Source organism: Bos indicus x Bos taurus, chromosome 27, assembly GCF_003369695.1.
Source record: "Bos indicus x Bos taurus breed Angus x Brahman F1 hybrid chromosome 27, Bos_hybrid_MaternalHap_v2.0, whole genome shotgun sequence".
Classification (NCBI taxonomy): domain Eukaryota; kingdom Metazoa; phylum Chordata; class Mammalia; order Artiodactyla; family Bovidae; genus Bos; species Bos indicus x Bos taurus.
Window position 1 is genome coordinate 38323183 of NC_040102.1, and position 24063 is coordinate 38347245.

General features: G+C 43.3%; 1 protein-coding gene across 9 annotated transcripts in view; it reads left to right on the forward strand.

Moving 5' to 3' along the window:
• PSD3 (pleckstrin and Sec7 domain containing 3) overlaps nucleotides 1-24063 on the forward strand; it is a 495595-nt gene that overhangs the window by 387878 nt on the left and 83654 nt on the right. For all 9 annotated transcript variants that reach the window (XM_027529597.1, XM_027529598.1, XM_027529599.1 and 6 more), the window contains one exon: nucleotides 1611-1804. In XM_027529597.1, the coding sequence (XP_027385398.1) occupies nucleotides 1611-1804 (194 nt within the window). The remainder of the gene's footprint in view (nucleotides 1-1610; nucleotides 1805-24063) is intronic.

The window sequence follows — 24063 nt, forward strand, 5'->3', positions numbered from 1 at the left end:
TTCTTCATTCTGACAGTTTTATTTTGGTTCTGTAAGGTGTTAACACTGGGGGGAATTCCGTGGGGGTCCAGTGGTTAGGACTCCATGCTCCCACTGCAGAGGGCCTAGGTTCCATCTCTGGTAAGGGAACTAAGATCCCCGCTGCTGTGTGGTGTGACCAAAACCAAAAAAAAAGTATTCACAACTGCGGTAACTTGTTGATGAGCATAAGGGAACTCTGTACTTTTGCAAACCCAAAACTGTCTATTAATAGAAGTTAAATTAAAAGTAAAATACAGTTACCTGAGTCCAGTGTTATTTTCATATATTTCACAATTATTTATAAAATACCAGTGGAGGAAAAAAACACTGTTTTTCTCTGATAACCAAACAAGCAGTTTTGGTGATTATTAAGCTTGTGGTTTATTTTCAATATATTTTGGTTGAATTTCTTATCATTAGTTTTTATTTGTAATTGGAGGATCGTTCCTTATCATAGTGTGCTGATTTCTGCGGTCTAACAGCATGAGTCAGCTATGCTTACATCCACTCCCTCTGAGCCTCCCTCCGCCAGCCCACCCCACCCCCAGGTCACCGCGGAGCCCTGAGCCGAGCTCCCGGTGCTGCAGGCGCCTCCCCCTAGTGTGCGCATGTCAGCGCGCCCCGCCCTCTCCTTCCCCTGCTGTGCCAGCAAGTCCGCTCTCTATTCCTGCCCTGCAAGGTGGTTTATCAGTACCGTTTTTCTAGATTCCATATTTTGGTGGAAATGTTGAGGGAAAAAATTCAATATTCAAAGCTTAACAACAATGAAACCAGAGGTGATTCAGGATACTGAAACAGGTGAAGTAAGACAAATGCTCCTATTCTGGTTATGCGTTTTCCAGCAGTATATCAGAGCTTGTTAACTTTCTTCTCCTCTTGCCCCTCTTTATTAATTGATTCTGACCGCCTCCTTCATACTTAATGTACATTGTAATGTCAGAGTTAAACCTTCCCTGCTTGAAGGAACAGGGGTTCCGAAGGCAGGGCTGGGCAATTAGCGGCTTCCTCGGTTGGTGATGGGATGCGTAGGAAAGCCAGAGCGCGGTGCGTGGTGCCCCGTCGGAACCCACCGACAGCTGTACCTGAGGTGTTATCTGGCAGACATAGTCTAATATTGTTTACTGGACTTAGTCTCCACCTATCGTATTCTGTATGCTTGGCACTATACTAGGGCATGCAGAAATCAAAATCACGATCTCTGCCAGAGAAGTTCCACTTGTTTTGAAAGCAGACAAACCTGAGGGTTCTGTAGTAGATGGAAAGGCCAGAGGCATTAGAGCCTTTGCAGTCATATCCTCTCAGCTTCTTCCTGTAATTCCTAGGACTGTGCTTTGGCACGTTTATGTAAACTTTGAGTCTGTTTCCTTACCTGTGGTGTGGGATACTAATGTCAGTCTTCCGAGACTGCCACGCTCACTAATGCCTGACACACAGGAGGTGTTTAGGGAACCGCAGCTGTCCTTATCGTGGTCCTTGTCATCAGGACTTACAGGCCATTAGAAAGTATGATCATTTCTTACACCAGATAACTGTTCATTGAATATTGTGTTACTCAACCCTTGTGTTCCATCTTTGTTTTATCCTTTTAGAGACGATGAAGAGAAAAAAAAGTCTCTGTCCGAAGGTGCCGATGAGAAGGCTAATGGAACACATCCAAAGAGCATCAGCCGCATTGGGAGCACCACCAACCCATTCCTGGACATTCCTCACGACCCCAATGCCGCTGTGTACAAAAGCGGGTTCTTGGCTCGGAAAATCCATGCAGATATGGATGGAAAGAAGAGTAAGCATCATTTGTTGACATTTCCTGTCTCATTTATTTCATCTTTAAGATAAGCTCAAAATTAAAGTGAATTTATCTGAAGCAAAGGAATAAAGAAAAATGATATTTGTTTAGATAAATATTATTGAAATTTGATAAAACCTCTAACCCTAAATCATAAATCCCTTATGTACTTGATCTTCTGTAAATAGAACTTTAGAACTTAAGAATCAGAAGACTCACAGATTATTCATTTCTAACCTCTTATTCATCTATTTATTCCTGCCTTCAACAAATGACTTTGAGTACCTGCCATGCGCTAGGCATCAAAAATATAGAAGTATATAGAAAGGACAAGGGCCGTATCTTCATGGAGTTTCCATTTCTGGTGGTTGAAGGAAGGGTTCAACTTATAACACATAGAATAGTAAATAGCGTGAGGCCCTGGAAACAAAGCAGGGAGGGACAGAATTGTGATCCAGGCACACACGCGGAGCGGGGCCGTCTGTGGAGGAGGGACAGGTGTGTGTGGGCAACATGTGTGCTTCACCCTGGAAGACGGAAGGAGGCCCATGTGACAGGACTGTCCGCTGACGTGTGATGCTGGGGTCCAGGTGGAATGGACTATGTCTGTGTCTAGAACGGCCTTTGCAGAGGGTGAAGTGGCAGCTGCCTGCAGGCAGTACAGTGGGTAGACTGAGGTAGCTGCTGCGGATGCTCAGCATTAGGCTGCCCCTGCAGACGCAGGCTTGCAGTGGGTAGACTGAGGCAGCTGCTGCGGATGCTCAGCATTAGGCTGCCCCTGCAGACGCAGGCTTACAGTGGGTAGACTGAGGCAGCTGCTGCGGATGCTCAGCATTAGGCTGCTCCTGCAGACGCAGGCTTGCAGTGTTGGGATGCACGGTCCCGCCACTTCCATCTGGCTGTGCATATTTTCCTTCATGTGTTAGCATATTCTAGCATGTTCTGCCAGGGTGCAGTCAAGAGAAACGTTGCAATAGTGTGGCTTTGACGCTGGCTCATGATGCTCCCCCAGTTCTGTAGGACTGCCCCACCACCTTTTCTAGGCACCCTGCACACTAGCCCACCAGGCTACTTCATCTTCTCTAACAACACTGTGTCCGCAAGCCAGTTGCAAGTGAAACTTCAGTCTAACAGCTTAGGAAAAAGGGGCAAGGAAACACCTGAAGATGAAGAATTGTCTCCGGGGCATTTCTTTCATTTCTTTCTCTTTATTATTTTGTATCGGGGTCCAGCCCCAGTTGGGTCCAGGGCTTCCCTTGGGAGGACAGCGTTGGCAAAAAGGATAGATAAAAGGAAAAAGACACAAAGGTTTGACCTGACTGGTTTACGTGGGAAACTAATAAAACCTGTGACACCAGGTTTGCACTGACCACGGAGGCCGCAGGTGCCCTCTCGAATAGCGGAAGGTGCCCCACCTTAGGCACCTTCTCAAGTGGGTCTTAGAAGCCCAGGCAAGTAGGTGGTCTCAGAGAGCCCCCACACTCCAAGTCGGTCACCCTGAAAAAAGAACAGAAAAAAAAGGAGAGAAAAAGAAGCAAAAAAGAATGACACGGGGAGACCAAGCTTTGAGCAAGGCCCGTAGCTTTATTTTCAAAGGGAGCTTATATACCTTAAGTTGTGCATAGAGGATAATAGGGGGTGTAAAATCATACAAAGTCAGCAGTCTTTGATCCCTATTGAGACCGTGCTTTTCTTTTCTGCAAACTTATCGTATACAAATGGTTCAGGTGATTTACATCATCTTCTGGCCAGAAGGCCTGTTAACATTTTATGACTTTGATAAAGGTTTGTCAACCGTAAGACTTATTTTCTCTAAGAATAATTATTTTAAAGTTTGGCGCCATCCTCCGAAGGTGTTAGATAAAGTTGCATTCCTATAGGACAGAGGTGCAGTGGGTTTACAACAAGGAAGGAATTTATTACCTTAAGGGTCTAAAGTTGTTAGCACCAAGGCCACTACTTATTTTTTCTATATACCAACTATATTAATTAATATACTCCCAAGGACACAATACAGGGGATCTGGAAACTTGGCAGCAAGCACTGGCCCAACAATGAAATCCTCTACTAGTTCTAGTCTAACAATTTCTAACTCTCTGAGAGGCTCTATACTATTTGAATATCTTAAGCTTCCCGTGCCTCTCGCAGTTGGGAGACTGTAAACAATCGTATGCGTAGCTGTAAGAGTCCGGGTAAACCTGTCAGACAAGTTAGAGAGCCATCTGAGGGGTTTAGATTAAAACACTCTTATTATGCCCAGGAGGCTAATTAACTAGAGCTCTAAGTTGATTTCCTTCAGAGAAAGGTGGTCGGGGATAGCCCCCTGTTAATGTCAGAAGAGTTGGTAAAAGTCATAAAATAGTAAAACAGACAGGTTCTGGTTTTGGGGTAGACGCTCAGGCAGATCCAGGGGGGTCCTCAAGCCCTGACTCCAATTGCCTGTCAGGGCTCTCCCACATGACCTTGTCATGGGTGAGAACTCCCGTGCTGGCTCCTGACAATTCTGTGTATCATATTTATTCTTTTCTTATTGAGGTATAATTGATTTATAATATTATCTTCAGGTGTATAACATAGTGATTCAAAAATTTTATAGGTTATACTCCAGTTATAGTTGTTATAAAATATTGGCTGGAATTCCCCATGCTATACAATGTATCCTTGCAGCTTATTTACTTTATATGTAGTAGTTTTTACCCCTTAATTTCCCACTCTTACATTGCTCCTCCCCCATCCCTCTGCCCATGGTAAACACTGGTTTGTACTATATATCTGTAAGTCTGTTTCATTTTTGTAATATTCACTCACTTGTTTTTTTAGATTCCATGAATAAGCAGTGAAACACAGTATTTATCTTTCTCTGTCTGCCTTATTTCACTAGCCATAATACTCTCCAGATCCATTCATATTGTTGCAAATGGCAGAATTGCATTCTTTTTCATATCTGAGTAATATTCCATTGTGTACGTGGTGTGTGTGTGTGTGTGTGTCTCACATCTTCTTTATTCATTTATCAGTTGATGGACACTTACCTTGGCTGAAAAGTTAGCTGATAACCTTATAGGAGCTCCTTTGTAAGTAACTCGTTGCTTTTACCTTGATGCTTTTCATATTCTGTCTTTAGTTTTAATTTTTGTCATTTTAATTGCAGTGTATCAGTGTCCCCTTTGGGTTGATCCTGTTTCAGACTGTGGATTTTCAACCAAGAAGTCTGTTTCTTTTCCCAGGGTAGGGAAGTTTTCAGCTATTATGTCTTCAAGTATGTTGCCTTCCACATTCTCTCTCCTCCTTCTGGTGCCCCTACACTGAGAATGCTGGTGCACTTGATGTTGCCCCCAGAGATCTCTTAAACTGTCCTCATTTCTTTTTATTCTTTGTTCTGCTCAGCAGCAGTGATTTCCACTACTCTGTCTTCTAGTTCACTGATCCATTCCTCTGTATCATTTCATCTACTGCCGATTCCTTTAGTGTATTTTTCCATTTCAGTTATTGTATTCTTCATCTGTTTAGTTGTTGTTTGTATTTTCTAACTCTTTGTTAAAAAGCCCTAACTTCTCCCTCTGTTTGCTCATTCTTCTCCCGAGTTCTTTGGTCGTCTTTCCAATTGGTACCTTGAACATTTTCTCAGTTAAATTGTGTATCTCCACATAGTTCTTCTTCTAGGGCTTCTACTTGTTCCTATATTTGGAACACATTCTCCTGTCATCTCTTTGTGCCTTATTCACTGGTTTCATTTCTGTGTATCTGATAACTTGGTTACATTTCCTGACCTTGGAGAATGACCTTTAGCAGGGACTTCCTGCGAAGCCCAGCAGCACTCAGGGCTCTGTGCTCTAGGGGTGCCTCCTAAGATGACTTTGTGGGTCCTCCCCTTGTGGTGGGCTGACTACAGTGGGTGATCTCGCAGGCATGGCTGGCCCCTGGTCTGGTTGCTTGCCAGGCCCTCCTTGTGTAGACGTTGCTGGTCACTGGTTGGTGTGCCTGAGTCACAGGGTGGCTGGCTGCCTCACTCCTGGTGAGCCCCAGGATTGATGCTGCCCAGTGACGGGCAGAGCCAGGTCCTGGGGTCTAACTGCAGGATCTGGGGGTGCCAGCACTGCAGTTGTACCTCTGTTGCATGGACCTGGATCCTGGGGCAGCTGGCTAAGGGACCCAGTGTCTCTCAGAGCTGGTGTTGGCCTGAAGATAGGCAGGCCAGGGCCCAGCTTGTGGGTGGGCTCAGTCTTTAGGCTTCAAGGCTACAGTTTTCCATGGGTGTGTCTCTGCCTGCTGGTGGGTGATGCTGGTCCCAAGGTGAGCAGGCTCATGGGGAGTGGGGCCAAGGCCCAGGAGACTCTGGGGCTGGCGCCTGCTCACTCTGTGTGGAGCTCGTCCTGGGGTCTGTGGCTGCAGGGCCCTGGAGCTCCCAGGCCTGGGTCCTGGGTGCTTGTGTGTGCGGCCAGGTCCTGGAACCTCTGGTGGACAGGGCGTGTTCAGGGCCAGCCGTGGGCTTGGGGAGGTCTTAAGGCAGCCTTCTGGTGGGTGGGACTGTGTCCCCACCTAGTTAGCTGCATGGCCTGAGTTCCTGGTTCCTTCAGGTTGGTGGGTGGAGATGTGGCTGGGTCCAGAGGATCGTCAGTCAAGGGGAGGACCCACAGGGTGCTTGCCAGCCCGTGTCCTGAGGTAGAATGAGCTTCCGCAATGGCTGGCTCCTGCATGTCCCAAGGAGGGCTGCAGCTGCCCCAGCCTCTCTGAGAGGCTCTCTGACATCAGCAGGTGGATCTGACCTTGGATTCTTTCAAATGACTGCTTCAAAGTCTTAGTTATCTCCTTTGAGAACTTCTGGTTGGTTAGGGAAGTTTTAAATGTCATAGGCTTTTTCTTTTTAGCAACATAAGATGTTCCGCCTGTTACCTGCCTCTGCTTCAGTCTCTGTTTCTGATCCTACCTCAGAACCCAAAATAGGTGGGAAAACAGATGGCTCAGGTAAGACGGGGCCGATTGGACCCAGTCTCCAGACTTCACTCCTATGCTTGCGTTATCACTCAGGGCTCTTGACTTCTGCCTCTGAGAGAGGGGTTGTGGGAGGAGCCTTGAAGTTTCAGGCTGTAATCCTCAGGCTCTTCCTGCTGCTGCTGCTGCTGCTGCTGCTAAGTCGCTTTAGTCGTGTCCAACTCTGTGCAACCCCATAGACGGCAGCCCACCAGGCTCTGCCGTCCTTGGGATTCTCCAGGCAAGAACACTGGAGTGGGGTGCCATTGCCTTCTCCCAGGCTCTTCCTAGATATTCCCAATTCAATTTTTCACGGATTTTAAGATCACGTTAGTATGGACAAGATTATTCAACATTTTCAGTATAGGAAAGTGCATAATTTCTAATGATAATTAGATAATCAGTCGTGTCCCATTCTTTGCAGCCCCAGGCTCCTCTGTCCATGGAATTCTCTAAGCCAAAATACTAGAGTAGGTAGCCATTCCCTTCTCTAGGGAATCTTCCCAATGCAGGGACTGAACCCAGGTCTCCTACATTGCAGGCAGATTCTTTTACCAGCTGAGCCATCAAGAAAGCCTAGTGATAATTTTATATACACTAAAGTTTATCAAGAAGCAACAGTAGAACTGTGGAACAGCAGACTGGTTCCAAATCAGGAAAGGAGTATGTCAAGGCTGTATATTGTCATCTTGCTTATTTAACTTATATGCGGAGTACATCATGAGAAATGCTGGACTGGGTGAAGCACAAGCTGAAATCAAGATTGCTGGGACAAATATCAATAACCTCAGATATGCAGATGATACCACCCTTATGGCAAAAAGTGAAGAAGAACTAAAGAGCCTCTCAATGAAAGTGAAAGAGAGGAGTGAAAAAGTTGGCTTAAAACTTAACATTCAAAAAACTAAGATCATGGCATCTGGTCCCATCACTTCATGGCAAGTAGATGGGGAAACAATGGAAACAGTGAGAGACTTTATTTTTCTGGGCTCCAAAACCACTGCAGATGGTGACTGCAGCCATGAAATTAAAAGACACTTGCTCTTTGAAAGAAAAGCAATGACAAACCTAGACAGCATATTAAAAAGCAGAGACATTACTTTGCCAACAAAGGTCCGTCTAGTCAAAGCTTTGGTTTTTCCAGTAGTCATGCATGGATGTGAGAGTTGGACTATAAAGAAAGCTGAGTGCTGAAGAATTGATGCTTTTGAACTGTGGTGCTGGAGAAGACTCTTAAAGAGTCCCTTGAACTGCAAGGAGATCCAACCAGTCCATCCTAAAGGAAATCAGTCCTGAATATTCATTGGAAGGACTGATGCTGAAGCTGAAACTCCAATACTTTGGCCACCTGATGCAAAGAACTGACTCATTTGAAAAGACCCTGATGCTGGGAAAAGTTGAAGACGGGAGGAGAAAGGGATGACAGAGGATGAGATGGTTGGATGGCATCACCGACTCAATGGACATGAGTTTGAGTAAGTTCCAGGAGTTGGTGATGGGCAGAGAGGCCTGGCATACTGCAGTCCATGGGGTCACAAAGAGTTGGACACAAATGAGTGACTGGACTGAACTGAACTGAAAGTTTATCAACTTCAAGTACATCGTCTTAGTTCTAAAAATGTATACACTTGTGCGACTACCATCACAACCAAGACATATAACATTTCCATTAGCTGAAAAGTTCTTGTAGTTAATTCCTTCCACTTTACTCCCAATGGCAACCCTTATTTGTTCCTGGACACTGAGCTTTCTCTTTCCTATAATTTCAGTGAATGGAATCCTGCATACCTTTTTGTGCTTGGCTTCTTTTGCTTGGTCGTGTTCTTTGCAGATCCATTCCACTGCTGGGATATCCCACAGTGTACACATTCACCAGTTGGGCTTTTGTGTTTTCAGTTTGGGGCTTTATAAATAAACTTGCTTTGGATGTTCTCAAACAAGTCTATGCATATACAAATGTTTTCATCTCTTTTCAGAAGGGACCTTAGGGTGAGGGAGTGAGCCTGCTGGGATGTATACTAAGTATGCATTTAATTCTGTAATAAACTTCTCAACTTTCCAGACTGTACTGTTTTGCATTCCTGAAAACTGTGCATTTTATGTCCTCTTGATAAGATGATACCTTTGTCATGAAACGACCTTCCTTATTCCTGGTCACATTCCTTAGTTTGAAGTCTACTTTATCTAATATTAATATAGTGACTGCTTTATTGACTATGCCAAAGCCTTTAACTGTGGATCACAATAAACTGTGGGAAATTCTGGAAGAGGTGGGAATACCAGACCACCTGACCTGCCTCTTGAGAAACCTATATGCAGGTCAGGAAGCAACAGTTAGGACTGGACATGGAACAACAGACTGGTTCCAAATAGGAAAAGGTGTACTTCAAGGCTGTATATTGTCACCCTGCTTATTTAACTTATATGCAGAGTACATCATAAGAAACGCTGGGCTGGAGGAAGCACAAGCTGGAATCAAGATTGCCGGGAGAAATCTCAATAACCTCAGCTATGCAGATGACACCACCTTTATGGCAGAAAGTGAAGAGGAACTAAAGAGCCTCTTGATGAAAGTGAAAGAGGAGAGTGAAAAAGTTGGCTTAAAGCTCAACATTCAGGAAACTAAGATCATGACATCTGGTCCCATCACTTCATGGCAGCTAGATAGGGAAACAGTGGCTGACTTTATTTTTCTGGCCTCCAAAATTACTGTAGATGGTGACAGCAGCCATGAAATTAAAAGACACTTACTCCTTGGAAGGAAAGTTATGACCAACCCAAACAGCGTACTAAAAAGCAGAGACATTACTTTGCCAACAAAGGCCTCTCTAGTCAAGGCTATGGTTCTTCCAGTGGTCATGTATGGATGTGAGAGTTGGACTGTGAAGAAAGCTGAGTGCCAAAGAATTGATGCTTTTGAACTGTGGTGTTGGAGAAGACTCTTGAGAGTCCCATGGACTGCAAGGAGATCCAACCAGTCCAGCCTAAAGGAGATCAGTCCTGGGTGTTCATTGGACGGACTGATGCTGAGGCTGAAACTCCAATACTTTGGCCACCTGATGCGAAGAGCTGACTAATTTGAGAAGACCCTGATGCTGGGAAAGATTGAGGGCAGGAGAAGAAGGGGACGACAGAGGATAAGATGGTTGGATGGCATCACCAACACAATGGACACAGGTTTGGGTAGACTCCAGGAGTTGGTGATGGACAGGAAGGCCTGGCATGCTGCATTTCATAGTCGGACACGACTAAGCAACTGAACTGAACTGAATATAGTGTCTCTAGCTTTCTTTTCAATTTTTGCATAATATACAGAAATTTTTTCTAGCTTTATTGTCTTACTCCATGATCTTGTCTTTAAAATTGTTTTATACAATGTACTGGTGGGTCTTTTCAACCAACTGTCTTTTAATTGGAGTGTTCACATTTATAGTAATGATGGATGTCATTGACTTTAATTCTGCCATCTTGCTCTTTGATTTTGATTTTTTCCTCTTTCTCTGACTTTCATGGGATTGCGTGTGGATGTGTGTGGTTCAGTTTTTCTTCATTTGTTGGCATATTAGTTGTACATCTTTAATAAGTTTAATGATTGCTGGAGGGTTTACAGTATAATCTTTAACTTGTCAGTCTGCTTTCAAATGTTACTACTTTGTGAGTAGTTTGAAACCTTTATAACAGGTTTCCTCTTTCTCTTTACTAGCAATGTGCTATTATCATACATTTTAATTATGTTTATTAAACTCATACTGCATTGTTATTATTTTTGCTTTAAAAAGAAATGTGTTCTTTACTTTTACTCACATACTGACCATTGCTGGTGTACTGGATTCCCTTTTGCAATTTTATATTTGTGTTTAGTATCTATTTTTTTTCTTCCCTGAACAATTTCTTTCAACATATCTTATAGTAAACTGCTGGTGAGAAATGTTCTCATGTTTTATTGGCTTTTAAAATAATTTGTGCTGCACCTTAACCTTAGGAATTTATATTCACTGGTGTATAATTCCTTGACAGTGCTTTCATTTTTGTTTAAAGTTGTAATATATTGTTCTGTTGTTCTCTGCCCTGGGTGGTTTAGACAAAGGTCTGCTATCATTTTTTGTTCCTCTGTACATAGTGTGGGTTTCTACCCCTCTGGCCACTCTCAAAATTTTTCTCTTTATCCTTGATTCTAAGTGGTTTTATTGTGAGGCGTTTTACTTTCTGTTTTCCTCACCTGGTGATTATCTTTAAGTTCTTGGATTCATCGGCTTATGTTTTTCACCAATTCTAGAAGTTTCTCAGTCATCATTTTTATAGACCCACCCTTCTTTCTGGGACCCTAGTTCCCTATATATTGCACCATATTGCATTTTTTCCAACTCTTTTTTTGTTTGTTTTTTCAGTACTTTAATAATTTTTATTGCTTTTTCTTCAAGTTTACCACAGTATTTTTATTCCACATATAGTATTTTTATCTTAGAAACTGCAAAGTGAAATGTTTTATCCTCTGCTTCTCTCCTTATCAAGTTTGTATCTTTCTTAATATCCTTGAGCATATTTTTCATGTTTACAATAGCTGTTTTAAGGTCCTTCTCTTCAAATTCATTCTGTCTTTTCTGGGACTGTTACATTCTTTGCATTCCTAACAATTTTTATTTGGATGCCAGACACTGTGACATTTTTCAGGGTGGATTTGGTTCGATTCCTTTAAAGAATGTTGGATTTTATTCCATTGTCCAAATGAGTAACTTGCTGATTAGCTGAACCCTTTAAAGTCTTGTCTTTACCCTTTGTTAAGGTAGAGCAGGTGATGCCAGTGGTAAAGACCCCGCCTGCCAGAGATGTGGCTACAATCCCTGGGTCGGGAAGATCCCCTGGAGGAGGGCATGGCAATCCACTCCAGTATTGTTGCCTGGAAAATTCCAGGGACAGAGGAGCTTGTCAGGCTGCAGTCCATAGGGTCGCCAAGAGTGGGAAACAACTGAAGGACTTAGCACGCGTGCACACGTGATAGGGCTGGAGCAGCCTTTGTGCGGGGACTCACTTAGCTCCATTCAGTGGAGTTCAGTCGCTCAGTCATGTCCGACTCTTTGCGACCCCATGAATGGGAGCTCCAATTCAGGCCTCCCTGTCCATCACCAATTCCCAGAGTTCACTCAGACTCAACGTCCATCGAGTCGGTGATGCCATCCAGCCATCTCATCCTCTGTCGTCCCCTTCTCCTCCTGCCCCCGATCCCTCCCAGCATCAGAGTCTTTTTCAGTGAGTCAACTCTTCACATGAGGTGGCCAAAGTACTGGAGTTTCAGCTTTAGCATCATTCCTTCCAAAGAACACCCAGGACTGATCTCCTTTAGAATGGACTGGTTGGATCTCCTTGCAGTCCAAGGGACTCTCAAGAGTCTTCTCCAACACCACAGTTCAAAAGCATCAATTCTCCAGTGCTCAGCTTTCTTCACATTCCAACTTTCACATCCATACATGACCACTGGAAAAACCATAGCCTTGACTAGATGGACCTTTTTTGGCAAAGTAATGTCTCTGCTTTTGAATATGCTATCTAGGTTGGTCATAGCTTTCCTTCCAAGGAGTAAGTGTCTTTTAATTTCATGGCTGCAGTCACCAATCTGCCTATTGTACAGTGTTTGAAAACTATTGTTTTATATATATTGTTCTGTTTTCTAGTTGCTATGATCTAGTTTCTGCAGTGGTTAGTCTTTAATGAGCATAGCTAGAACTACCCTGATTATTGATCCCTGTTGTTAAGAAATTTCTTCCTAGTTGCCTCAGTCCTCAAGACCTAGTATTTAACTGAGTTAAGAAAGTGACAAGGAATTCTAGGTATTTGAGTGTGAGCAGGTGTTTATGTGGAGTGCCAGAATGGGATTTGTCTTTTTCCCAGCTAATCTCTTCCATAACCTCCCCACCCCCCATCCCTCTTGTTGGACTTCTGGTCATATCTGCTTTAACTGGTTAATCTCACTCCTGGATGGCTTACAGCACCATTGCCTGACCCGCTTCTGAACGCATCCTTCTGTTTTGAGAGCTGGTCACCATAAGCAGATTTAAAATCCATTTTATATTACTCATATCTACTGTTTTTAAAACACACCACTTTCCATTTCTAATATCTTAAGAGTGAAAAAGCAGTAGTGGAGCTTTCCTGGAAGGGAAGAGCCAAAGGATTTTTGAGAAGTTTGCGTAATGATGCCTCTTGGGCACATTATTCTGCTAAGTCTGTAGAAACTTATTTGGATTCATCATATTCACTGTAGCCGTCTCAGGTGGCCTGGAACGTCCTTGGAGCAGGGCTTGGGTTCCCAGCCACAGACGGGCCAGGTCACGGCAGTGAAAGCCCCAGATCCCAGCCGCTAGACCAGTGGTCAGTGACAAGGGCTCTGGCCCTTCGGCTTTGCACAAAAGAATTTCCACAAAGACAGAAAGTAGTGAAGACAATGGAGTAGTTACTAAGAGGAAAGAGTCCGGTACGTGTGGATGGGCACACGGGCAGACTCGGAGCGGGAGTCCCCGAGTTGCACCCTCAGCAGTTTAGGTCACTCACATGGGGCGTTTCTTTCGGTTTTCCTTTGGCCCGTCATTCTGACTTGCCCGGGTCACAGTCCATATTTGGTGTATCTCAGGATCCTTCCCTGTGTGCACATGCATCTCTTAGCCAAGATGGTTTCTACCGCAAAGGAGTGCAGGTAACTTCCGTTAGTTGACATCACTCCCTTTGACCTCCAAGAAGCTTTTCTGCGCACATGTGGTTGAGGAGATCTCCTGACTTCAGGAATGAGAAATACGTGGATCTGGGCAGGGCACAGCCTCCTCCTTTAATTGTCCTGCTCTTCTCATTTTGGAGTGGTCAATAGGGAATGAACGTTCAGTTGCTTTACGCTGAGGGGTACCCCTCTGCCTCCTGCCTCCGGACTCTATTGCGTTTGTACGTATGTGTATGCGTGGGTGGGTGCTCTGGTGACAGCTTTTCATAAGTGAAGGTTTGGGTCAAAAGTCTGTGGAAAGATTAAAACCTTGGTTAACTTGTCTGTAAAGGACCACCTGTCCAACTCAAGATTTATATCTTTCATTTTTTAGATTTACTCTGAAGTACTAAATTTGTCAGAGTATTTCAATTTCTCATATAAACACTTTTAAAAAAAAAACTTGGAGATTTTCTTTCCTCTTATTTATTTATTTAGTCTTTTAAAGATATGCTTTCATTTTCACTTTCACTTTAAAGATACGCTTAGCTCAGAAATTTGCCCAGGAAACAAATCATGATTAAAAGCAAATGTTGTCTCATAGAAGTATATGTGTTCACCAGACCCATTAAATCTGACACTAAGGGCAAGCTTTGAACAGTCAAGTTTAGAAAACAAAGTGTATCTTCTGGATTTTGTCAGGCAGAATGAAAAATAAAGTTCAATACACGCTCTTAGTTTTATTAACCAATGCAAGATATCTGTGGAAATCAAAAAAAGTGGAAACAAGGTACTCTAAATATGAATGTGCTAAATGATGATGAATTAGAAAGATAATCAAGTGATTACTCAATATTAGTGCTTTTTCCTAAGCACTTCATTTAATCTTCACCCTATGAAGCAGGTATTACTACTACTATCCCCATTTTATAAGGAGGAAACTCATCTTAAATTTATTAGCCAAAGCTATAGAATATCAGGAAATCTGCTGGAACTAAAACCCAATTATACCAAACTAACTATGGCACATTATTAAAAGCAGTGCCCATGAGAACATATGCCCAGAAAACATTCAGGTTCTCCATGTCTGTGCCATCAGGACCGGGGCACGTATTTAGATGACTAGAGGTCTCAGCCTGGGGCCAGCAGGGTCTAAGCATGTCTTTTACTTGGCCAGCCCAGCACTCTTTTGTAAATTGAGCTGTGTGAATTTATCTGCATTTTCTGGCTGACCATCCTTTCCACAAGTCCCGGTCTCATCGTGCCAGGCCTCCTCACACACAGTCACTGCTTCTCTGGCCCCCGAGTCTTCCATCGTGGACCACCTCCCCTGACCCCCACCTCCCGCTGAGACTGGCGCCGCCTGCGGGGACAGGGGCAGACAGAGGGGCACGAGGCCCTGCCTAGCGCTGCACTCCCACTTCCGTGCCAGCGTGGCAAGAAGTGAAGCGCCACACTCTACGTCCGTAGAGGTGCAAGAAATGAACTTTTTTTCCTCCATGAATTAAACACTCCTCAAGCGCCTAAAACTATACATGCACAAAGACTGTCTTAAATACAGCCCCTCTCCGCTTAGGCGCTTCCCTTTAGGTGCACAATACACACCATACAGGTAATTACAATCTAGACGCCACAGCACAGATTTTTTTTTCTTTTTTTTTTTTAATTTTATTTTATTTTTAAATTTTACATAATTATATTAGTTTTGCCAAATATCAAAAATGAATCCGCCACAGGTATACATGTGTTCCCCATCCTGAACCCTCCCCCCTCCTCCCTCCCCATACCATCCCTCTGGGTCATCCCAGTGCACTAGCCCCAAGCATCCAGTATCATGCATCGAACCTGGACTGGCACAGATTTTTAAAAACGTATATTGTGAGCTAAGATACCGCATAAGATGTTCAGAATTGAGAAGTGCGGCTGGGCCATGCTGACATTCTCTCAGATAACAAGCTACCCAGAGGACAGTGGAGCAGATAGGAGGGTCCGGAAGCAGCCGTGTTAGTGTTTATGGTAACGTGGTCATGAAACAGAGGCGGTGACTGAGATAATTTAAAGACTCCAGAAGTGTTTCAGTAAACAGTGCTGAGGGTGTGTGTAAGTGCGGCAGGTGACTGGGGGCGTGTGGTTGTGTGTGGAAGGGATGAGGCGTGTATGGTGAGTATATGCATATGGAATGCAGGTGGGTGTGGATGGGGGCTGTGAGGTATATGTGTTTCTGAGTATGTTCCCCCACCTCAGTCCAACTATAAAATCAGTTTCAGGTAGATTAAAGGTAAACATTTGAGAGGCAAAATCTAAAGTGTTTAGAGCAAAGTGTGAAACATCTTAATGACCTTTGGGTAAATAACGCTCTCTTAATAGCTGAGTAATATTGCAGTGTATATGGGCCACATCTTCTTTATCCGCAGATCTGCTGGTGGACATTTAGGTTGCTTCCATGTCCTGGCTATTGTAAACAGAGCTGCAGTGAACATTGGGGTGCGCGTATCCTTTCAGATACTGTTTTTCTCCGGGTGCCCAGAAGTGGGATTGCAGGGTCTTAAGGTAGCTCTGGTTTTAGTTTTTTAAGGAACCTCCATACTGTTCTCCTGGAGAAGGCAATGGCACCCCACTCCAGTACTCTTGCCTGGAAAATCCCATGGACGGAGGAGCCTGGTGGGCTGCAGTCCATGGGGTCACAAACAGTTGGACATGACTGAGCGACTTCACTTTCGCTTTTCACTTTCATGTATTGGAGAAGGCAATGGCAACCCACTCCCATACTCTTGCCTGGAAAATCCCATGGATGGAGGAGCCTGGTGGGCTGCAGTCCATGGGGTCGCTAGGAGTCAGACACGACTGAGCAACTTCACTTTCACTTTTCACTTTCATGCATTGGAGAAGGAAATGGCAGCCCACTCCAGTGTTCTTGCCTGGAGAATCCCAGGGACAGGGGAGCCTGGTGGGCTGCCATCTATGGGGTTGCCCAGAGTCGGACACTACTGAAGCGACTTAGCAGTAGCAGCAGCAGAAAACTATGTAACTGTGAAAAGCAAATAACTAGAGTACAATTTTTAACATGAATGACTCTCACAAAAGGTAATGTTTAATGAAAATTTTAACTTGCAGAGAAATGTGCACATATGGTAACATCCTAAAGCATGCAACATAGCACTGTTTTTAATGGGACTACATTCACATACAGAAATCTATTCTGGCAAGGGGAAGAACATGCAGTCAATGAGGAGTACACAGCAGTTCAGCTGTCATGATAATTCTTCAGCATTTGGTACATGTGTATTTATTGCTCCTGACAACCTTCTGACCTTTTAATGATTCATCATAAAATTTTAAAAACTTTATATCATACCTGATTGAATGGGAAGTTTAGAAACAGTTGGTATTTTTCTTGAAACTTGTTCAGGAAAAATAACAATTGTAAAACCCAAACCCCCAAATTAGTATTCACCAGTGTAATACTTTAAACCTTCAACACAACAGTAAGATTGTGTTGGTTTTTCACATTTAGAGATGTAAAAGATTTAATTATGTCAGTGAGAAATCATTTCACATATGTCACATTGGCCAGAATTTGAAAGAGTAACAATACCAAATGTTGGCAAGCATTTTAGAGCAATGTGAGTGTTGGTGGTCTCCCCACTTTGGGAGACAGTTGGCAATAATAAATAAAGCTGGAAGAGCCTTTATACAATGGGATGTGAGTACTGTTTACCTTAACCCTGTGAGATTCACCTTAACCCTGTGAGATGCAGATGGAAGAATTTGGGATATGAAAGCAGAGATCAGAGAACCCAAGGGACACAGGAAGAGAACCATCATGCTGCTCTTATTTTTTTAACATAATCAAATAATTTTTGTTCATGTATCTAAGCCTATAACAGATCAAGTGGAGAAAGCTATAAATTACGTTTACAGAAATAGTTTCTATACATGACTGCATATATATATAGTTATGTGTATAGATATAGTTACACACACAATTCTGCACATGATGCTTCTCTTAGAAAGGAGTAGAAACAGGCTGCCTAATACCCAGGACATAGCAAATAATGCATGTGCTTGAAACTGCTGGGGCGACATGTGGTGGTTTAGTCACTAAGTCGTGTCTGACTCTTGCTACCCCATAGACTGCAGCCTACCAGGCTGCTGCTACTGCTAAGTCGCTTCAGTCATGTTCGACTCTGTGTGACCCCATAGACGGCAGCCCACCAGGCTCCTCCGTCCATGGGATTTTCCAGGCAAGAGTCCATAGGATTCTCCAGGCAAAAATACTGGAGTGGGTTGCCATTTCCTTCTCTAAGGGGCAACACATAGTGATGCAAATAAAAGCCATAGAGATGTGCTGGGCAGGTGGGATGGAGCAGTCACATGTGCTGAAGCCTCATCTCTCTCAGAAGAAAATCAAGAGAGAATTTTGCAATCTGTTAGCACATTGTTTAAGGGCACGATGCAAATTAACTACCCTGTGTTAGTCGCTCAGTCGTGTCCAGCTGTTTGCAACACCATGGACTGTATCCCGCCAGGCTCCCCTGTCCATGGGATTCTCCAGGCAAGACTACTGGAATGGGTTGCCATGCCCTCTTCCAGGGGATCTTCCCAACCCAGAGATAGAACCTGCATCTCCTGCATTATACCCTGAGACACAGTATATGTTAAAAAGTGGTTCCTTTTGGAAAGTGGATTGGAAGAGTTGGGAGAAGTGAATTAAAAGAAGCTAATTATGTGGACGTATCACTTTAATAATTTTGAAATATTTTAATCACATTTCCAGTATAGATTCTTCAGTGATTTTACCCACCTGAAATTTGTTTCTATTTGAAATATGGAAATGTTCATTGCTTTTTAAGAGTGTGGGAGCCATATTTGTTTCACATTTTTTAATTTCATTTTAAGCACTTTGGATGTAAAGAGTGCTGGGAAGTGTCTTGAGAAGGTTAGGGGGTTTCACCCACTTTAGAGGGATTTACACATCGCCTATCAGTGAAGGTTTTGAAGATTCAGTCCCGAATGTCAAATTTGAGGAAACAGACATTATTCTGAGTCACCCATACTGAAAATAGTTGATAATGGCAGTACAGGCAGAGATCCTTGCTATTGTGTAACATCGGGAACAGCGACACTATAATTAAGAGCTAATAAAAGTGGGATTTTTTTTCCCCAGAAGACACTGTCTCTTCCTGTTAGAGAGAGACTCTTGAAGTGGAGACAGAGCAAATCAATTATTTTAAAACTAGGCTAAGGTGCCCCGCCCCTCGCCACTTTGCCGTGCAGCAGGGCTGTTCTGTGATGCACCTTGGTGTGGGGACACAGCAATGCCGTAAAGGCAGCCGTTCGCATCCTGAACAGAATGCTGGCAGCAGTCTAGTTCTGGGGGTGTTTTATCTGTTTTCAATGAGGAGTGCCTCTTCATGGGTCTACATTTAGACTAAAAGAATAAGGTTTAGGTTTTTAAGTTCCATTTCATGGGTCTTGTCTTTCCTTTACAATCCACCCTTTCCTGCAATAAAGTTGATTAAAACAGGTTACCCACCATTCTCAGAAGCAGTACTTTTGACAAGGACTATGGAATAGAAACTGTAATCTTTTAGCACCAAAAAAAAAAATGTTTGGAATCTGCATATTTCTTTCTGAAAGAATGCAGTTTTTATTACATCTGATATTTAGAAATTATTCTCTGTGTACTGTTGACTCATTCTGTTTATATTTTCAGTATAGTTGACATTTAGGAGAAAGAAGAAAATAATCTTGGAGTCTCTGTGTTTATATATTGTAGTTTATTAAATTCCTCAGCAGCCTGATGAAAATTTGAAATTAAAGATGCAATACTGATTTCCTCAAGGAAATAATTATGTTGATAGAAATTTATGTACAAAATTTTATCACTGGATAGTACAGAATTAAGAATTTGAGCTTTGAAACTAGATAGATCATTGATTCATTTTAGAAATTCTTTCATGCACCAGCTGTGTGCCAGTGCATTCACTCTTGATGGGGAATAATTTGCGGAGAGGAAGGGGGTATATCTGAGCAGGTGTCATTCAGCTAATGACAAAAGGGAGTCCATAACATCTTTGGACACAGAGAGCTTGTGTAAGAATATTCCAGGGAGAGAAATGGGTCATGCAGAAGCCTCACAGTGAGAACGGCCCCCTGTAAAGATGCCCATTTGTACAATGTCTTGCACACAGAACGAATTCAGTGTTATTTAAGAACTTAATTTTTTAAAATTTTATTTATTTTGGCTGTGCTGGGTCTTCGTTGCTGCCCGCAGGCTCCTCAGCGCAGTGGTCTGTCTTGTTGCCGAGCGTGGGCTCCGGGTGCATGGGCTTCAGTAGTCGCAGCGTTTGGACCCTAGAGCACGGGCTCAGCAGTTGAGGCGCAGGGACTCAGTTGCTCTGCGGCGTGTGGGATCTTCCCAGACCAGGGATTGAACCCAGGTCCACTGCACTGGCAGCTGGATTCTTAACCGCTGGACCACCAGGGAAGTCCCTAATGACTCAATTCTTGTTTTAGGGACGGAATATTAGCAGCAGCAGCACCATCAGCACCTTGGAAACAGCTTAATGACCACCAAGGGCTCTATGCTGTCACTCCTGGAATCGGTTTTAAACGACATGTGATTATATAGGAAGCATTTAAAGGAAACAAGTATGATGTCATAGTTTCGTGGCGAATGTGTACATAGTAAAATGATTAGAAGCTTATATACCGAACTGTTCTCTCTGGTGTTTAGACTAGTGATTTCATGTATTTTTTTCTCTGTGTGTGTGTGTGTGTGTGTGTGTGTGTGTATTTCTGTTATTTTCCTTATTTGTTTATACACTTAAAAATTTTTTTGCCATTAATGAGAATGGGTTGAATTAGAACGGCAGTGGTGGATTCTGCATATAAGCGGTATCATATAAATGAACTTTTTTACAAAGCAAAAACAGACTCCCAGACTTAGAGAATGAACTTATGAGTACCAGGGGAGCAGGCTAGTGGGAACGGATAGATTGGAAGTTTGGGGTAGATGTGCACACATGGCTATATTTAAAATAGGTAACCAACAAGGACCTACTGTATGGCACGGGGAACACTGCTCAATATTCTGTAATATGTATACCCAGAAGAAAATAAAATAGATAACCAAGAAAAAATTTTTTGTTATTGACACTGGACAAATATAACTTAGTTATCAGGAATAATCGATATTTTATGTTAAACATTTGTTACTTAAAATATAACATTAATACAATAGAATATTTAAAAGCTTAATGAAATATACTGATGTCTGAAATACAGAAAAATGTTTGCCAAACAAAGACAAATTGGAGAAGGTACAACGAACACATAGAATGATTATCAGTAAAAAAACAATGACTGTTCAATAACAAAAATACAGTGAAACAAATTTAAAGGTATAATTGGCTTTATTAAACCATCGGTCAGCTGGGCAGCATTCCGCCTTGCCAGCAGAGAGGAGCTTGGAGGAGCTGTACAAAACGGAACGCTTTTCTAGGCAGGAGGGAAGGGACGAGGGGATGGTGGTCACCTCATGTTCCTCTGGGGGGTGGAAAGGGCCTCTGTAGCAGATTTCCTGATGGTGCTGACAAGAAGCATCCAGACTAGGTGGCGAAGACCGTTCCTTGGGGGAAGTTGTTTAAGCCTTGGTGTGGTGAGGTGGGCTGAGCACAGGTGACTCCATCTGGGGCCTGTGGTCTCTTTTTTAGAGATCACTTATGATAAGGCGGTGGGTAGCAAACCTCCCTTTAAAACCTCTTAGCATAAATAAGTTGTGGGTGGGGTTGGTTGATAAATGTTGCAGGTTGTTTTAGCAGCAGCAGGCTGCTTGTTGCAGTCCTTGTCGGAATGCAGTCTTGTTGCCCTGTAGAGTTAGGTGGGAATCGGGGAAGCTCTTCCAAGCACTGGCAGTCTAATCGAATGGAGGAGGTTGGCCTGGCGTGGAAGAGCTGAGAGCTAAACACTGGCGGCGTCACTTCAGATGCAGTCCGTGGCGGAGGGCTGTTGGCTGGCATCTGTGTCACAGTCTCTAGGGAGGGCCAGGGACCGCATTTCAGAAAGAGGAGCTGGCAGTATCTCCTGAGGCTCTCAAGTGGGGAGAACGTCAGGCTGCTGTCACCCTGAGAACAGATCTGCAGGCTGCTCTTCCTTGCCACTCGGAATTCTTTTTGTCTGATCTGCAGTAGCCTTTGCCCAGGGGCACTTTCAAGGTGCCAATGGGGCCTTGGGCTGTTTTACTGTTACAGTAGCCTATTTTAATTCTACTTATAGAAATATGCTCTGAGCAGAATCTTTGACTCTGAAGTTTCCTTGTCAGAAGGTGCTTGTGAAGTTGAAGAAACGATTTGGTGTCACCTGATGAGCCAGATTCAAGCTTCTCTGATGCTGCAGTTACCTGTGCTCCTCAGATGGACTGTAATAATTTACCCTTACATTTTATCTTTTTATCAGTTTTTAAAATTTATTTTTCATTGGATAATTGCTTTACAGTGTTGTTAGTTTCTGCCATACATCGATGTAAATCAACTACAAGTATAAAACATATCCCTTCCTCTTGAGTCTCCCTCCCACCTGCTTCCTATCCCTCTAGGTTGCCATGGGGCTCCAGGTCGAGCTCCCTATCTGTTTTACTTATGGTAATATATATATATGTCAGTGCTGCTCTCTCGATGCACCCCACCCTCTCCTTCCCTGGCTGTGTCCAGAGCCTGTTCCCTATATCCGCCTCTCTAGTCCTGTCCTGCAGATTCGGTTCATCAGTACCATTTCCTGGAGAAGGCGACAGCACCCACTCCAGTGCTCTCGCCCAGAGAATCCCATGGGCGGAGGAGCCTGGTGGGCTGCAGTCCATGGGGTCGCTGAGGGTTGGACACGACTGAGCAACTTCACTTTCACTTTTCAGTTGTATGCATTGGAGAAGGAAATGGCAACCCACTCCAGTGTTCTTGCCTGGAGAATCCCAGGGACAGGGGAGCCTGGTGGGCTGCCATCTATGGGGTCGCACAGAGTCGGACACGACTGAAGCGACTTAGCAGCAGCAGCAGCAGTACCATTATCCTAGATTCCATGTGTATATGTTAATGTATGATATTTGTTTCCTCTTTCTGACTTACTTCACTCTATATAACAGGCTCTAAGTTCATCCACCTCAATTCAACTGACTCACATTTGTTGCTTTCCATGGCTGAGTGATATTTCATTGTATACATATACCACAACTTCTTTATGCATTCATCTGTCAAAGGACATCTAGGTTGCTTCCATGTCCCAGGTATTATAACTAGTGCTGCTATAAACATTGGCGTAGACATGTCTTTTTTATGGTTTTCTCAGGATATATGCCCAAAAGTGGGATTGCTGGGTCATATGGAAGTTTTATTCCTTGCTTTTAAGATTCATTTTATTTTAATACATTGGTTTAAATAAGTTTGATAAATGAGTTCTGTAAATTGTGCATGAAATTGTAAAAAAAACAACAACACAGTATGCTTGATATTTCTTAGGAGTTGTGTTCATACCTTTTACATATAATGAAGTTACTGAACTTCAGTAACATTTTGCTATTGGCTAACTTTTTAAGATGGCCAACTATTTATTAAAAATAGCAAGCTCTCCAGCATCTTCCTCCAGTTTATAAGAATTATGAGCATGGTGACTACAGTTAATAGCATTGTATTACATATTTGAAAGTTACTAAGAGGGTAGATCTTAAAAATCTTCATCACAAGAAAAAACAACAGTGTATGGTGATAAATGATAAGTAGCCTTATCAGTTCAGTTCAGTTCAGTTGCTCAGTCATGTCCAACTCTTTGCGACCCCATGAATCGCAGCACACCAGGCCTCCCTGTCCATCACCAATTCCGGGAGTTCACTCAGACTCATGTGCATCGAGTCAGTGATGCCATCCAGCCATCTCATCCTCTGTCATCCCCTTCTCCTCCTGCCCCTAATCCCTCCCAGCATCAGGGTCTTTTCCAGTGAGTCAACTCGTCACATGAGGTGGCCAAAGTACTGGAGTTTCAGCTTTAGCATCATTCCTTCCAAAGAAATCCCAGGGCTGATCTCCTTCAGAATGGACTGGTTGGATCTCCTTGCAGTCCAAGGGACTCTCAAGAGTCTTCTCCAACACCACAGTTCAAAAACATCCATTTATTGGCTCTCAGCTTTCTTCACAGTCCAACTCTCACATCCATACATGACCACTGGAAAAACCATAGCCTTGACTAGATGGACTTTTGTTGGCAAAGTAATATCTCTGCTTTCAATATGCTATCTAGGTTGGTCATAACTTTCCTTCCAAGGAGTAAGTGTCTTTTAATTTCATGGCTGCTGTCACCATCTACAGTGATTTTGGAGCCCCCAGAAATAAAGTCTGACACTGTTTCCACTGTTTCCCCATCTATTTCCCATGAAGTGATGGGACCAGGTGCCATGATATTCGTTTTCTGAATGTTGAGCTTTAAGCCAAGTTTTTCACTCTCCACTTTCACTTTCATCAAGAGGTTTTTTAGTTCCTCTTCACTTTCTGCCATAAGGGTGGTGTCATCTGCATAGCTGAGGTTATTGAGATTTCTCCCGGCAGTCTTGATT